Here is a 16,640-nt window from a genome sequence, read left to right as displayed (position 1 = left end):
TACCCATCATTGGTCTGCTTAAGTTGGTCCAAGTGGTACTGCATACACCGTATACTACCTAGACTAACTAAATCCTCTCCCCGCACTGTAGTCCAAGCATCCAAGATCTTTATATGATCCACAAGCCAGACGCACTGGCCAAGACACGTTGGTGTGTGGTAAGTGTACTTAAGGACAATGAGTTGGTATGCTGGGACCACCGACTCATCTGATCTATGATTCGTATCTTGTTTCTTGCTCCTTGTGAGAATCGTCCGCGGGCCGATGGAGCTTTAGAGACGGAAGACATATACTGTAAGCCAGACGATATCCAGTTCAAGAAGAAAGGACTAATTACAAATGTGTATAACAAGGCTTTCCAAACAAGAGTGCTGCTTTCTGTTGCAGACGGTGTTACAGTCATGGCATTTCCCCACTTGGTGTTGAGGCTTGTTGATGGGCGCAGTATGGCTGATTCGTCTAACTTGAAGGGAAGGGTTACATGTACGGCTTCCCATGCGGCTGATCGGCTGATCAATTTTCGCTGAAATGTCTAATAATCACTCCCTTGGAATCGGTCATTTCTATTGACTAGGCTTCCTTATACTGTAATTTGAATGCATAGGCTTACATTCTACTCGGCGCTATCTAGTCAAGCATGGTGTCTGAACTGTAGCACTGACCCGGCCGGGCGGCGAGTATAAGCATGGAATAGAACTTGAAGATAGTGATAAGTAATACTGCAATACGCTAAATGAATTCAAAATCTTAGTTTGATCGACTTAGCATTTTCCCTAGTGCGCTATGATCAGGTCGAGAGGTGAATTGCGGAGATGTGGTTCGCGGACCTGGTTACGTAGTACGACTATGACGCCAGGGTGACAGAAGGCAAAGAAAGCTGTCCGACTTATATATAAAGCGCCAAAGCCATAAATTTCTCACTATTCAAGCAATATCTTCTCATAGTTTTCATATCGCACGGTTAATAGTCAGAATGGCATCCGCAATTGGCAAAGAAGGCGTCTTCCAGCCGCCACAGGCAGCTCAATCCCAGAATAAGCCAGGGTAATTTCCCTTTCACAACCTCTCTCTTCGTTACTTCAATTAGCTTCCTCTCTAGAAATCCTTCAAGAAGGTCAGCAGAGCTAAGATACAATTTCAGGTTAGAGAAGAAAATGGCACCAGCAAGTGAAGCAACCAAATTAGAGTCGAGCGGTACTTTCGTCGAGTATGTCGGTTCTGGAAAACTGAAGGACAAGAAGGCTCTCATCACTGGCGGCGAGTATGTCTCCTATCCTGTCATGGGATGTCAAACAATTCACATTCTCGTAGTTCCGGAATCGGCCGATCGGTCGCGGTCTTGATGGCTCGCGAAGGGGCCGACGTCACCATTGTCTACCTACCGGAAGAAGAAGAGGATGCTCAGGATACCAAGAAGATGGTTGAGGCCGAGGGCAAATCATGCCACCTCTTCAGCGGAGACTTGAGAAGTCGCGAAACGTGTCGCAAAGCTGTTGAAGAGCATATGAACACGTGCGTGCTCTTGTTATCACCAGTCTATCTACGAAGCTTCATCTCATACTAAGCTCAGGTATAAAAAACTAAATATTCTCATCAACAACGCCTCCAAGCAGTACATGTGCAAGGATTTCGCGCAAATCGATCTCGACAACGTTACCAGCACCTTCGAGAGCAATATCATTCAAATGTTCGCTATCACGAAATTTGCCCTTCCTCATCTGTCCAAGGGCGACTCGTCAGTTTCTCCATCTTCTAATGGAACAAGCTGCTTATGGCTAACTTTGTTTTCAGCATAATCAATACCACATCTACCGTGGCATTCCGAGGAACAAGCGGTATGGTTGACTATAGTGCTACTAAAGGTGCTATTGTTAGCTTTACAAGATCACTGGCAGCACAGCTGAAACCCAAGGGTATCCGCGTTAATGCAGTGGCGTAAGTTCGAGTGTCCATATTGAGTGTCAAGACATATGCTCACTGCCATCTCGGCAGTCCCGGTCCAGTCTATACTCCTATTCAGGTCGATACTCGGGAACCTGAACAGATGGAGAACTGGGGCGCTGGATCTTCCATCGGTCGACCTGGCCAACCAAGCGAGGTTGCGACAAGCTTCATTTTCCTGGCCAGCGCAGATGCTGCACTCTTCTGTGAGTAATTCTTCGCCCCCTGATGACAGACACTACCAGTCTATCCCTGACACTTACTGACTGCGAGATAGACGGCCAAGTCTTGCACTGCTATCCTCTAGGGGATTGAGATAAAGCGTGAAGGTCGACAACAGATGTCTATGAAGCCACACAAGGCAACAGTCTCTACCTCATCCTTACCCAGCTTGAGATCATTGTACAGATGCTATTCAGAAATCTGATTAGTTCCATTCTTCATCTCTGTATCCATGCGGGGAGGGCTGCTGCTGAGGAAACATACTGGGAACAGGCCCTCTTTCGGTCGCGGCCCGCAGACCGTCCCCTCAGGATTTTCCCACCGGACCTGGCCGGCTATGCCCTCAAAGGGAATCCTGAGCACGTAGACCAGCGGCTCATCTTTGAAAAACATTTTGAGAGTATTTGGTACTTGAAATGCTGTGGAGAGGTGTACGAATCCCGATTTCTCATCCAGCTCGCTAACCGGCAACCGATCGGGGAGAGGTTCCCGGACCGGAGATGTCGACGGGATCAACTTGTAGACGTAGAGGGGCTCGGCGTCCGCCATTTTAATTTTCTTTGTTTGATGATGCCGTTTCCAGTTTCCACTTGTGGGAGGGGTGATAAGGAATTTAATAGTCGTTGATTGTGTTGTAGATTTGGATTCTAGTCATATAGGTAGGCGATAATCGACGCTAGTGAGTGGGTGGTGGGACTGGTCATCCTTGACCCCTCCATGAGACAGTTGGAACTGCTCGTCGATCGCGTCGGACTCTTTGTCCTTCAAGGACTCCCGTGACCGGGGGGGCCGTATCCGACCTCCAATCACACGGAATGTGTCTACTTTCCAACTTTGTATTTGATTTGAATGGTTAGGGATTAATAGGCAGAGATTCAGTCATCTGCTGCAAATTTATTAAGCGAGTAAAATTATTCTGGATCCTAGCGTTTTGACCAAGTCCCCGCATGCGATTCTGATAAGATAGTAAGTCGTAGTACGACAGACTATATGTTTGTCAATATATACTAGCGGTGGGACCAGCTGGAGTGAGCGGCCCAGCCACGTCCGATTACTAGTAAAAATAACTTAAATATCGACATGGATAAATAAACTTGTATAGAATGGACTGATGAAGAATTAGATCAGATCCTGGATAGACATAATCCTCACAAGGTTGAACAGTCTTCAGGTGTACATGCAGCCCCCAGAGTACTATTTCCGTGGACTCACGGCATCTACTATTGTACACTAAGCGGCAAGCAGCAGCGGGGCTATTGATATATTCTCTGCACATAGTACTGAAATGAGGAACTTGTCTGTCTCATATCTATTGATCGATCGGACAGATGGCTAATACTACGAATGGCTTAGCCACAGAGAGAGATCTCTCTGTGGCTGAGATAGGGATCGACGTCACTGGACCAGGCATCGGAGAGTAACAGTCACATGCCCGTGCACGCCATACCAAATCGGGAGATTTGTTTTTGTCCTTGCTGGGGGGCTGGGGATCGTTCCTGCCTCCGATTTACTTGGTAGCTGAACCCCCCGCTTTAGCGCTGACGGCCCTCTTTCACTCTCCCTCTCTTGTTTATTTCTGTTGCTGCAGCATCCATCATCTATCTTCACGTTTCAATCCATCTGCGCGCCATTCGGGCTATCGAAAAACCTGCCCACCGTTTGCGATCCGCCAATTCACCCGACTCTTTCGACAATCTCGGTGTTCCTCGTGCCCGTCTTGTCTTATCTCCCATTTCTGATCCTTGCCTTATCAGGCCAGTTCAGGCACAAGCCCTGCCGTTTCTACATCAACCGATTCTTCCCGGCCCAATTCTTTCCGTTACCACAGGGTTATGCCGCCTCTCCCTTGGATGAACATTCCATCCCAGTGATATCCCACGCAACCGCACGACTCTGGTCGGTTTGCTGCTTCGGTTAGGGAGGCAGGTATGCGGCCAATTGAAGTAGAGTCTCTTCCATCTCCATTGGTTATCGCATTCTTTTCCTCAAATCGGCACCCGTGATGTCAAGCAATTTAGCATCGCCCCGACGCACACAGACGGATTTGCCAGACCAAACATCCAATCCACTGCGCCATGGATCAACCGCTTCCACGAGCTCGTCGATATACACCGTCTCATCAAGTTCGTTTGCTCCCAGTCGCATGAGCACCGTCTCCTCCACCGCGTCATCTGGGTCCGTACCCGGCCATAGACGGGGCAAGAGTGAGGTAAACACACCGATTTCCGAAGCAATGGCGGGAGGCGCTTCCGATGGGAAAAGCTGGGCCAATGCGGGCGCGACCTATGAGAACATCCGCCGCTCATTGCGACCACTTTCCCAAGCCCCCAACTCGTCTCCTGTAGCTGCCAAGCAAGCAGCTTTTCGTCATTCTCGGAGCCAGACTGTCGACAATCCTCAGTATTGGAAGGAAAATCGCCCGCAGACCCCCGAATCCCGTCCTGCGCACCCTCAGGATGTTGATACATTGAAGGAGAAGCCCTCATACATCGATCAAAGTCCCACGAAAACCAGCTCGCCGCATGCTGTCTCACCCCATACCAAGACACAAGTAAAAGCGCACCATGCACATAGTTTGTCCAACCCACCGCCGTTCACTCATACCCTGTCAGCCCCCGAGCTAGAGACGTTCCAAAAATCGTCAACCGGCCACCTGCGGACCCTCTCAAAGTTTGCGAAATCGGGTGAGACCGAAGAGTTTGCTCTTGACAGTTATGGGGCATCTGTGGTGGGATTACAGGGACGACGACGCCTAAAGCGAGCTGATACGGTGACCGGAAACAATAGCCCCATAGCACGGAAGAAACCGGCGGCATCAGCATGGACGGCTGGGAGCTGGATGGACAAGCAACGTCAGTTCCTCCAGGCGTACGAGTACCTCTGCCATATTGGAGAAGCCAAAGAATGGATCGAAGAGGTTATTCAGAAACAAATCCCCCCAATTGTTCAGTTGGAAGAAGGCTTGCGTGACGGAGTTACGCTGGCGGAGGTGGTACAAGCTATGTACCCAAACCGAACCTTTCGAATCTTCAGACACCCACGACTTCAGTACCGTCACTCTGACAACATCGCACTTTTCTTCCGATTCCTAGATGAGGTCGAGTTGCCAGAGCTATTTAGATTTGAGCTTATCGATCTTTACGAAAAGAAGAACCTCCCGAAGGTTATCCACTGCGTCCACGCCTTGTCATGGCTGATGTTCAAGAAAGGTCTCGTCGATTTCCGCATGGGAAATCTGGTGGGTCAATTGGAATTCGAACACCATGAGCTCGAGCAAACACAGAAAGGCCTCGATAAGGCCGGCGTCAGCATGCCTAGTTTTTCGGGAATGGCTGCCAACTTTGGAGCGGAACCAGAGCCAGAACCGGAGCCCGAGCCGGAATCGGAGGAAGATCGCATTCACCGTGAACTACATGAAAGCGAAGCCTCGATTGTTGATTTCCAAGCTCAGCTTAAGGGCGCGATGCTGCGACTGAAGCTTGGAAACTTGATGAACGATCTATGGGATTTTGAACCCTTTTTGGTAGAACTGCAGTCAAGGATACGTGGAGACTGGGCTCGACAAATCGTCCAATATCGACTGGATATGCGAAAATTCGCCGTTCATTTGCAAGCGATCTGTCGAGCTTTTCTGGTCCGACAGCGGCAGAGAGGTGATAGGGAAAATTACCAGGCCCAGGAAATCGATGTACTGCGGCTGCAGACTCTGATCCGGGGGGCTAAAGCAAGAGCTCAAGTAAACCGTGTTCGAAGTTGTATGCGGAAAGAGGAATCGGGTATCAAAATGATACAAGCAGCACTACGAGGTGCACTGCAACGGCAGAAAGTGTACGATCTTTACGAAGGCACAAGAGGTGCGGAGAAGGATGTTCTATTGTTGCAGGCCGCTATTCGGGGTGCTCTGCAGCGCAAGCAACTCGCAACGCAATACGAAGAAACTCACTCGGCTGAGACAGATGTGACTGAGCTCCAAGCTCTTATCCGAGGTGCTCTCCAACGCAGTCAGCTGGCAAAGCAATACGATGCAGTACAGTCTACAGAACCAGACGTTGTCGAGCTCCAAGCCCATATCCGTGGAGTCCTTCAGCGAAGTCGGCTTGCAAAACAACATGAAGCAACACAAGCTACAGAGGCAGATGTGACTGTGCTTCAAGCTCTCATCAGGGGTGCCTCTGTCCGTCAGCAGATGAGCACACAGAACGAGGCCATGAATGCGACGACAGCAAGCACAGCGTCTCTGCAAGGACTCATTCGAGGAATGCTGACCCGGAAAGGTATTGAAGAGACAAAATCCTTGCTCTCGCAGGAAGTTCCTTCCATTACCTCCATTCAAGCAGGTGCGCGGGCTCTTGCAGCCAGAAAATTCCTATCACAGCAAGCAGAAGCCCTTTCAAAGACAGCAAACGAGTGCGCCTCTCTTCAGTCGATTGTTCGCGGTAACGCTCTTCGAGCCGAGCTTGACCGTCTCCGACAAGACCTGAACGAGCATGTGCCATCCGTAATTGACGTTCAGAGCATCTCTCGGGCGAATGCCGTACGATCCTTCCTGAATTCTCAACGCGAGTCTCTCAAAGGAGAGGAGACATCCGTTTTGGCTCTGCAGTCCATGGCTCGAGCCGTCATACTCAGGAAACGACTGGAAGCAGACGCACAAGCTCTACAGCAGGAGGAACCGGTCATAACCAATCTTCAAGCTCTTATCCGCGCGGCAATTCTCCGCATCGACGTGGGCGGCATCTTGGAGGAGCTCGATGATTGCGAGTATGAAATTAGCCACTTCCAAGCACAGATAAGAGCCATGCTTGTTCGGGTTGACGTTGGCCAGACTCTTGCAGATCTGGCAGCTGCCGAAGATGTCGTTATGGACCTTCAGTCACACATCCGTGGACATCTTGTTCGTTCCAGATTCGAAGAGAAACGCCGCCATTACCGTGAAAACATGGACAAGGTAATCAAAGCACAAAGCTACATACGCGGTCGAATCCAGGGTCAAGCCTACAAGAGCCTTACAAGCGGAAAGAACCCGCCTGTGGGGACTGTCAAGGGCTTTGTGCACCTGCTGAACGATAGCGAGTTTGATTTCGACGAAGAAATCGAGTTCGAGAGGACGCGGAAATTGGTTGTCCAACAGGTTCGACAAAACGAAATGGCAGAACAATACATCGGCCAGCTCGATATCAAGATTGCGCTGCTCGTCAGGAATAAGATCACGCTTGATGAAGTCGTTAAACACCAAAAACATTTTGGTGGCCACGTTGGAAGCCTTCTGCCCAACCGTGAGATTTCTTCCAAAGATCCTTTTGACCTCAAGGCTCTGAATAAGACTTCGAGACGAAAGCTAGAGCAGTACCAGGTTTTATTCTTCCTTCTTCAAACCCAGTCACAATATTTGGCGCGGCTGTTCCGAAGGCTGCGTGAGCTCAACACGCCCGAGAAGGAGTATGATCGGATAAGGCATCTGATGATGGGTCTCTTTGGATACTCGCAAAAGAGACGTGAAGAGTACTACCTCATCAAGCTGCTTGCCCGCTCCGCCAGAGAAGAAATCGAAAGCTTCGACTCGCTCCATGAATATTTGCGTTGCAATTCTTTCTGGAATAAACTCTTCGCATCCTATATTAAATCCCCACGGGACCGAAAGTTTATGCGTGATATACTTGGAACCGTCGTGAGGGAGAACGTGGTCGAGAACCCAGAACTGGACTTGGAGAGTGATCCCATACAGATCTATCGCTCGGCCATCAACAACGAAGAGCTCCGGACTGGCAAGCGAAGCCGACGCCGACTGGACATCCTAAGGGAGGAGGCGATTAGAGACCCAGAAACAAGAGCTACATTTATCCAGCACCTTCAAGACCTTCGCGATATCGCTGATCAGTTTTTTTCTGCCTTTGAGGAGCTATTGTACAGGATGCCCTTTGGTATTCGTTACATCGCGAAACAGATGTACGAGAGCCTTCTTGCTCGATTTCCCCAGGAGAATCCTGGATTTATCCTCCAGACAGCGGGCCATTGGGTATGGAGAAACTACTTCCATCCTGCAATGGTCGAACCCGAGAAGTATGGTGTGATAGATCGGGGCTTGACACAAGAGCAAAAGCGCAATCTTTCAGAAATCTCGAAGGTGATCGCGCAGGTAGCATCCGGCCGGCTTTTCGGCGCAGAGAATGTGTATCTCCAGCCACTAAATAGCTACATCGGAGATTCTATCCAGCGGCTTGGCCAGATATGGGGTGACAGTGAGTATTACCATGGCCTACAACCTCAGGGGTGGTGCTGACTTTGATGTAGTGGTCTCTGTTCAGGACGCTGAAACGTATTTCGACATCGACGAATTCAACGACCTTTATGCTAAGACAAAGCCTACTTTGTATATCAAAATGTCTGATATCTTCTCTATCCATCAGCTTATCGCCAGCGAAGTCCATTACATCTGCCAGAATCCAGATGATATTCTGAAGGAGGTCATTCGTGACCTGGGTAACGTCAAGTCTAACGAGAGTGAACTGATGAGCGTCAACTCCTCTGAGATCAACCTCACCTTGAACCCCAAGCTGGCACAAGTTGAAGGTAAGCCCGAGCACACTCTCCTCTTACTAATATGCCCTGGAGACTGACAGTTGGAATTAGACCCGGAAGCGGATGTGAAGGCTCTGTTCATGGAAACCAAGCGATGCATACTCTACATTATTCGGGTCCAAACAGGCGCTAACCTGATGGATATCATGGTTAAACCACCCACCGAAGAGGACGAAGCCAAATGGATGACGTTGGTTCGCGACGAGTTGAGTGCGAACAACACGCGACGAAGCCCCTACTCGGAGGCCACCACCATGGTAGACCTTGCCTCTATGAGTTACACCGAGTTGAAGCAAACGGCGCTGGAAAACATTCTCCAACTCGAACAAACTGGTAAAATCCGGCGCGATAATTACTATCAGGATTTGTTGAACGCGATCGCCATCGATATCCGCACAAAGCATCGCCGGAGAATCCAGCGGGAGCGGGAATTGGACAGCGCTCGCATGACGCTTGCTCGTCTCAACGACCAAGCTATCTGGCTGGATCAACAACTCAAGACCTACAACGACTACATCGAGCAGGCCATGGTGACCTTGCAGAACAAGAAGGGAAAGAAGCGGTTCCTTATGCCGTTCACCAAGCAGTGGGATCACCAACGAGAACTACAGAAGTCCGGCAAGGTATTCAAGTTTGGCTCCTACAAGTACTCAGCCCGCAATCTGGCGGACAGGGGAGTCCTCGTGCACTGGAAGGGATACACTGAACGACAGTGGGACCGGGTCGACCTTACCATCTCGAGTAACGAAGTCGGAGTTTTCACCATTGATGGAAGCAGTGGACCGATGATGATCCCGGGTGCCAACGCGCAGGTTCCGTTGGACGACCTACTGCAAGCCCAGTTCAACAACATGCAGTTCCTGGACTTCTTCGATGGGCACTTACGAGTCAACGTCAATCTTTTCTTGCACCTGATAATGAGAAAGTTCTATAATGAGTGATGGAGCGGTTTGATGCTGGATCATGATATTCTTCCGTCTATTACGTTTCACGTGTTCATGTTTCATTTTGTTTATGCTTTTGTTGTCTGCATTTCTTTGAGATATCCCTTCCTCTTGCTATCATGTTGACGATGAAAAAGAGTTCATCCCGAAAGGTGCCTCTAGCGGGCATGGTGGAGACGAACCTTCGAATTCTTTATACCTACCGAATATGTTCTTTTTTGTATCCCTCCCGGTTTGCTTTGCAAAGTGTCTACGGATGCTTGAGCGCAACCGCCCGCATGTTATGTATGTATGGCCTATGCCTGCCTCGACGATGATTGAATGAATGCCATATGTGTACGTATCCGTTAGAAGTACCTGGTGAGATATCATAGAGCTCTTGTAATTGCGCACCATGCTTGTAGCTAGTAAACAGAGAGGATAATAGCCATTATTTTGTCATGATTGAATGCCATCTTTGTGAATAAGTTGTTCATTGAAGGAGGCCGAGCCATGGACGGGTCAGGGGTCGCCACGTGACGGCTTGGGGCCCAACGGCGATCGATGCCAGCTGGAGGCGATGGCATCTCAACTTCCGCCTCTTCGTCCACTGCTGCTTGCCTACCTGTCCTTGTTCCCGCAGGACTTTCCTGTTACGGTTTCAATTGATTCTGCGTTAGATTCTCCATCTGTGCTGTGTGCGCCATGGATTTCTCCAACCTCAAAGAACAGGTCAGCAACCTGACCTTGTATGATCTCAAGGCGGGAGTCCGCAAGGTCCAGAATGGTACGTCCCCGCGGTGACCCCAGAACGCTATTCCGTCATTCTGGATGGCCTCGGGTCTTGCTCCCCTGATCTAGGCGATTCACTGACTCCTATAGCGGTCATGAACTATACCGAGATGGAGGCCAAGGTCCGTTCCTACTCTCCCGCCAGTTCCGTGCCGCCACGAGTCCCGGGCCTCCGCACCCCGTGTGGTCGTATCCCTTGAAGCACAACACTCACGTTGGACAGGTCCGAGAAGCTACAAACAATGAACCTTGGGGTGCCTCGAACACACTCATGCATGAGATCGCCAGTGGAACCCATAGCTAGTCAGTCTTCCCGCCCCCGTCGCATGGGCTAGCGAGGTTTCCCCTGGAGTACTAATGAGGTGTCGCAACATGCAGTCAATTGCTTAACGAGATCATGCCTATGATTTACAAGCGCTTCACAGACAAGACCTCGGAGGAATGGCGGCAGATCTACAAGGTGAGTTTCCATCATCTCCGCGACACATGTAGACCACAGCTTACGATGCGCAACAGGCGCTCCAACTTCTAGAGTTCCTTGTCAAGAACGGATCCGAACGAGTTGTCGACGACGCCCGCTCTCACATGTCTCTGATTCGGATGCTCCGCCAATTCCACTACATCGACCAGAACGGAAAAGACCAGGGTATCAACGTGCGCAACAGGTCATCGGAGTTGGTTAAGCTGCTCGGTGACGTCGACTTGATCCGCTCGGAGAGGAAGAAGGCCAGGGCCAACCGCAACAAGTTCGGTGGATTCGAGGGTGGCTCGCACATTGGCGGTGGCATGTCCAGCTCCAGCTCCGGCAGGTATGGTGGCTTTGGCAGTGACAGCCTCTCGTTTGGCGGGTACAGTGGAGGTGTCTACGGTGACGGTGGTGGATTCGGAGGCAACACAGGCGATTTCGGGGACTCCGGGAGACGTTCCAATCGCTTCGAGGAATATGACGAGTATGACGAGGGTGATGCTAGTCCCCCGCGCCGGCGCGGGCCCAGTCCTCCCCGTGCTAGTGCTACTCGTCAGGCTAAGCAGCCGGCCGCTCCTGCTCCTAAGGCTCCCGAGCAAGACTTGTTCGACTTCGGAGAGGAGGAGACTGTCACGACTTCTGTCAGCGCCTCCAAGAAGCCTGTCACAGGCAATGGCAGCAGCGGGCTAGATATTTTCGACACCCAGCCTGCTGACGACGACGACTTCGACGATTTCCAATCCGCCACCCCAGCGCCTGCGCCGGCATCGTCAGCCCAGTTCGCCATCCCCCCGCCGGCTTCCACTGTCAGCACGACCTCCAGCACGCAGTTCGCTGCCCCCAAGCCAGTCTCGGCCACGCAGGGTTCGAACCTGAACGGCATTGTAGGCTTCACTTCGATGACCCCTACCCCGACCTCCAGCACGATGGCGTCTCCTACACTCTCGCAGAGCTCCCTGGCACAGGCCCAAAAGCCCGCGCAACCCAAGCCTAGTGGCTTCCAGGCCGCCACTCCCAACTACTTCACCTCCGTTTCTACCCTCTCCAATACGACTCAGCAACCTGCTATGGGCCACCGCCCCAACATGCCCTCCACTTCCTCTTTCAGTTCCACCACGCCCTCTACCCCCTCTGCAGCCAGTAAGCCCGCTGCCACCAAGGCGTCCGGTGACGTCTTCGGATCCCTCTGGTCCAGCGCGAGCGCCAGCGCCGGTATTCAGAAGAATAACACGGGCGGAAACAAGGGCCCTAACCTAGCCAGCATGGCCAAGCAAAAGGCCAGCGCCGGCATCTGGGGTGCCCCCGCTGCTTCGAGCAGTCCTGCATTCAACCAGAGCAGCAACAGCGGGACGTCGAAGACAACGGGAAGCTCTGGACTAGACGACCTGTTGGGCTAGATCCGTGACTATCTTAGCTCGACTTCTTACATCATTGCCTTCTTCCTTTACCCCGCTTAGCTAACTTGTTCTCTTTTCCTTTTGGCACTGTTTGAATGACTCTGTGTGTGTCTATACCGTAGTACGAATATTTCTTCTCTTCATTCCTTTTATCTTGTTGCTTGCGTGCAAGATCTAAAATAGCAGGCCTACCCTAACTCACTTTTCCTCTTCTTCTCATCTATTCCACTATCTACCCATTGCCTCTAGCCGGTTGTTCGCATGACTACTCCCAGATATATCCTCCGTTCTCCTGTGGCATGATAGCTCGGCTTTCCTATTCCCTGGTTCGATATGGTATGCTACGGTATGCTTGGTACTTCGAAGGAATCTTCGAGCCTGCCTTTCGTTCTGATTGTTTCTTAATCCAAAAGCAGAAAAAGTTCTATAGGATGCAATCTAATTAGATTTGACTTAGCCAACTAAATGCATGCCGATGTCCTAGTAACTACCCTCAACCTAGATATATACCCATGAACACTAGTAACAGTACTATTACCTCAACTTCAACTCATCAATCAGTCCTCCCTATCTACCCTGCTTCGCAGTAAGTAGTAACTCAGGATGCACCTCCTCATCATACCCATCCCCCACCCCCCTCACCACCGCCGGCCTCTCCCCAATCCGCTCAATCCACTTCCTCAGCAGCGGAAACCCATCCATTTCCTCCTCCGTGATCGTCATTCTCTTCCACGCCCGCACCCACGCATACGCATTAATATCCGCGATGCTGTATTTCCCTCGTCCCTCGCCCACCAAATACTCCCTAGCTTCGTCACCACCACCACCACCACCACCACCACCACCACCAGCCAAACCATTGGACAAATGCAATTCCAGCACGCTGTAAATCCGAAGCGTCTCAGCCTTAAATCTCTCAACAGCATCTATTCCCACCCCCAAAAGCAATAAGTAAATTGGATATCTCATAGAACCACAAGAACCGAAATAGAATGTGTGTGCTTACAAGGAACCTCCACCCCCGCGAACCGAGCAAAATGATTCAACCCCGCCTGCTGCGGCTGACCCGACGCAGACCAGAAGATCAACCACTGGAGGAGCTGGGATCGATGGATTGCTGACGAGAAGTGGAAATGGTGATCCGGGTCGTACTTTTCTACGAGGTAGAGGAGTTCAGCGGCTGATTCCATGACTGGGATTGGGTCTGAGTTGCTGGCTGAGTTGTCGATGAGGAGGGGGATTTTTCCTGTATGGGTTTGTTTGTTTAGCATCTACCTACTTACTTGTCTAGGTAGGTCACAAAGAAAGAAAAAAAGAGGGATGGATTATGGCTTACCGTTGGGATTAAACGCCAGAAACCATGGTTGCTTCTGCTCGTCGGTGTCGAGGTCGATTAGGGATGTGGTCCATTGTAATCCGTAGAGGTCTTTGAGTTCTTCGAGGAGGATTTGGACTTTTTTGCCGTTGGGGGTGGAGGTTGTTAGGAGGTGGAGGCCCTATTATTATTATCCTTAGTATGAGAATACTCAGTATAGTAAATGAAAAGACATGGATGGTGGGTTTGGGTTTTACTTTTGTGTCTTTGATTCTTGATGGGGTTGTTTCTGTGAATAGGCTTGCCATTATAGGGGTAGTGCTGTGTATGGAATCAGATGTCAGTTTGCTGTTCGTTTGGACAGTCGGTACTAATATCATTTATTTATATGCGTGAATCTCACCAAAGCATGATGGCATCATCCAATCCTTGTCCGACGGATGTCCGGTTTGGGTTCTAGTAAGCGTCTTAACGTGTCTCTCGGCAGTTTAGGCATCAGCTACTAGGAGGTGGATGAGCCCAGTTCGAACTAGGGGATTGTGGCTCAGAGACTCATCTCTGTCATAGTAGTATAGTTTCGGCACCTGTAACTGATTAGTTACTTGGTGGGATTTGAAGGTGGCCTTGGTGTGTGCTATGCAGTATATTCTCTCTTTTCGTTCATCGACTAGTTACTTACTATTGGCCATATTTGTGGGAGTGGGAGGGAGAGAGGGAGAATACTGCTCTTAGATGCCGTGATTAGCAGATTCATATTGAAGATATTCTCGTGTTACTAGTATCAAGATGAGATTGACAGTGGAGATACCGTACATACTGCAAGTTACTTAGACATCTGCCGACAGAGGTACAAAGGACATGAATAGTAAGATGGTATGCGTTGCTCATAAATCACAATAAATATAGATAAAAACATAACTAACCGCTGTTGGAGGTATATGAATACTTCGATCACACGCTGTATGCTAGGGAATGCTTTTGTTTTCACAGAAAAGCAAGCAAGCCAGCCTACAACCATAATCTAATGCATTGACGCCATCGCTCAAGTACAGAAACATATATACAGGCACGTTTGCCCACACCTTTGCCACATTTGAAACAGTCACTCAACTCATACTCTCACTTTCACAATCTCTCCTCGTCTCTGCTAGTTCTCTCCCTCTTCAGTTATCTCTTCCTCTCGTCATGAAATGATCATATCATGCATGCATGCATTCACAAACAGCCGTCCCGTTCAAATGGTGGTATTCCAACAATAGCAGTTCCAGCCGGGGAACAACAAGAACAGTAAGGAAATGTTTAATATGGAAAAAGGAGAAAGAAAATAGAAAATGATGCAATCATGTTCAGGTCGAGGATCAAACCGGCCTTCAGGAGAGTAACAGGGCCCAGAGCTATTATACTGGGTCACCGATCTCATCAGAAGCTGAGATAATATGTAACCCCTTAACAGGAATAATGGCTCCAGTTATTGCAGGAGTGTGAAACTAGGCCACCTTCTTTTCAGGAAGGTCTTGCGGGGCTTCAAGCCCCTGATCTTCTGCCGGGAAATGTGACATGTTCGAATCCGTCTTGCCACCGCTAGACAGCTGGGAAGACTTCCTCTTCTCCCCGTTGAAGACATGCTCGACGCTAACGTAGGTCGATTCTAGTGGGAGCTGTTCGTCTTGCGTGGGTGTAATAGCTTGCTGGGAGTCTGTCGACTCCGGGCTCAGGTACGTATTGTTCTCTTCGTCCGCATCAGGCTCGCCGTTCAACGACGTCAGCCCTCCCTCGATGTCTCGAAGCAGACGCACAAACTCCTCTGGTACCAGCCCGCTCTCCCCGGTCTTGGGATCCTCCGCAACAAGCCAGCCCTGACCGTGCCGGTATGAGACGAAGATCACCTGCCCTTCAGTAAGAGGCAGCTCGTTCTCATGCTCTCTTGTGAAATCGAACAGCGCAACCGCTTTTCCGTGCATCTCCTCATCAGGGCATCCCACAGCAAACTGGAAGTCACGCGAGTACCGATGATCCCCAGCATAGTCGTCTTCAGAATCAAAGTCCGCATCATGTCCATAGGCTTGATAGTCGCCATATGAGCCCACGTGAGAATACCGGCTTTCGTTCGCCGGATAGGTGACATACTCGCCGCCCGGTCCATCCTCCAAAGCGTCGTCATCGTTTACATAGTACGTCTCACTGCCGTCCGCGTTCATACTGACAAGCGTACCCCGATCGGTATCCGCCTCATAGCTCATGCCTTGATGCTCACGGCCACCAGGGCCCCTGGCTTTCCGTCCATTAAGGTCCGTTCCGGTGGACTTGTTTTTCCGGTGACGGGGGGCGGAAAAGACTGGGCTGTGCAAGTCTTCATCCTCGCTATACGGCGGTCCATCGCCAAAGGACATGGCGGGAAGTTGCTGATGCCCATAGCTATGGTCGGTAGTCCACGGTCCCACGGACCATTGGCCACGAGAACTATCCCATGGGGCCGGAGGATCGGACAGGCGCCGTTGCTCACTTGCCGGGGTGGATACTACCGACGCACGAGGCGGCAATGGGCCGTAGTGAAGAGGATGGATAGGAGGATACGCAAAGTCGCGAACCAGCGCATACGGTAAGCTGGAATGAAAGACAGGAAAGACGTGGGATCCCGGCCGCGACCGATTCTGAGAAGCTAAGGAAACATTAGAGTGCGTTGAGAGACGATCCTTCGCGTACGAGGAGGATCGCTGACGGCCCTGCCGCTTAACTGGGGAGTCTGTGATTATAGGAGGCAAAACCGTTAGGTTTGAGGAAGCCGTTGGCTGCGATGAGGGGGCTGAGGTTGTGGAAGCCATGATGATGGTCATGAGTCCTCAAAGGCAATGATCAGAGCGGAAGAAAAAAAAAAGATTACGTGTCGAAGATGTCGTGTGAGGTAATGCCGGGTCGGATGTTGTCTCTTGAGAGGGGGATGGAAAAGCTGGAGCACCGGTCCGCCCTAGTTTCGCATCGCGATCGTTCTTCCACGAAACTCTACT

General features: G+C 50.5%; 4 protein-coding genes across 4 annotated transcripts; 3 read left to right on the top strand and 1 right to left on the bottom strand.

Annotated features, from left to right (window-relative positions):
• Window positions 1-783: 783 nt before the first annotated feature.
• Window positions 784-2,256, top strand: BDQ94DRAFT_156075 (oxidoreductase, short-chain dehydrogenase/reductase family; the record flags this gene model as incomplete). Its single annotated transcript, XM_026768583.1, has 8 exons — window positions 784-799; window positions 999-1,044; window positions 1,142-1,261; window positions 1,312-1,512; window positions 1,571-1,735; window positions 1,792-1,935; window positions 1,993-2,147; window positions 2,219-2,256. 8 exons carry the CDS (start codon window positions 784-786, stop codon window positions 2,254-2,256), a joined length of 885 nt encoding a protein of 294 aa, XP_026632186.1.
• A 1,824-nt stretch (window positions 2,257-4,080) lies between these two features.
• BDQ94DRAFT_176843 (putative Ras GTPase activating protein) lies at window positions 4,081-10,048 on the top strand. Its single transcript, XM_026772764.1, has 3 exons — window positions 4,081-8,402; window positions 8,455-8,733; window positions 8,794-10,048. Exons 1-3 carry the CDS (start codon window positions 4,166-4,168, stop codon window positions 9,681-9,683), a joined length of 5,406 nt encoding a protein of 1,801 aa, XP_026632185.1. The 5' UTR covers window positions 4,081-4,165; the 3' UTR covers window positions 9,684-10,048.
• Window positions 10,049-10,252: 204 nt separating this feature from the next.
• BDQ94DRAFT_132516 (uncharacterized protein) lies at window positions 10,253-12,783 on the top strand. The gene is made up of 5 exons (XM_026764076.1): window positions 10,253-10,452; window positions 10,548-10,579; window positions 10,681-10,760; window positions 10,836-10,917; window positions 10,974-12,783. Exons 1-5 carry the CDS (start codon window positions 10,371-10,373, stop codon window positions 12,318-12,320), a joined length of 1,623 nt encoding a protein of 540 aa, XP_026632184.1. The 5' UTR covers window positions 10,253-10,370; the 3' UTR covers window positions 12,321-12,783.
• Window positions 12,784-12,887: 104 nt separating this feature from the next.
• BDQ94DRAFT_164925 (adaptor protein NBP2) lies at window positions 12,888-16,457 on the bottom strand (the record flags this gene model as incomplete). The annotated part of the gene is made up of 4 exons (XM_026770153.1): window positions 12,888-13,246; window positions 13,327-13,566; window positions 13,657-13,816; window positions 15,132-16,457. 4 exons carry the CDS (start codon window positions 16,455-16,457, stop codon window positions 12,888-12,890), a joined length of 2,085 nt encoding a protein of 694 aa, XP_026632183.1.
• Between the last annotated feature and the right edge of the window lie 183 nt (window positions 16,458-16,640).

Source organism: Aspergillus welwitschiae, assembly GCF_003344945.1.
Source record: "Aspergillus welwitschiae strain CBS 139.54b unplaced genomic scaffold BDQ94scaffold_1, whole genome shotgun sequence".
NCBI lineage: Eukaryota > Fungi > Ascomycota > Eurotiomycetes > Eurotiales > Aspergillaceae > Aspergillus > Aspergillus welwitschiae.
Note: the sequence above shows the minus strand (reverse complement) of the source record. Positions and strands in the feature narration are given on the sequence as shown.

Bases quoted from the DNA above. Each gene is read 5' to 3' on its own strand.
- BDQ94DRAFT_176843 (XM_026772764.1), top strand. From the start codon at position 4,166: ATGTCAAGCAATTTAGCATCGCCCCGACGCACACAGACGGATTTGCCA. The intron at 8,403-8,454 runs GTGAGTATTACC...ACTTTGATGTAG, and splicing joins TGGCCAGATATGGGGTGACA to TGGTCTCTGTTCAGGACGCT. The intron at 8,734-8,793 runs GTAAGCCCGAGC...AGTTGGAATTAG, and splicing joins CAAGCTGGCACAAGTTGAAG to ACCCGGAAGCGGATGTGAAG.
- BDQ94DRAFT_132516 (XM_026764076.1), top strand. From the start codon at position 10,371: ATGGATTTCTCCAACCTCAAAGAACAGGTCAGCAACCTGACCTTGTAT. The intron at 10,580-10,680 runs GTCCGTTCCTAC...CACGTTGGACAG, and splicing joins ATACCGAGATGGAGGCCAAG to GTCCGAGAAGCTACAAACAA. The intron at 10,918-10,973 runs GTGAGTTTCCAT...GATGCGCAACAG, and splicing joins AATGGCGGCAGATCTACAAG to GCGCTCCAACTTCTAGAGTT.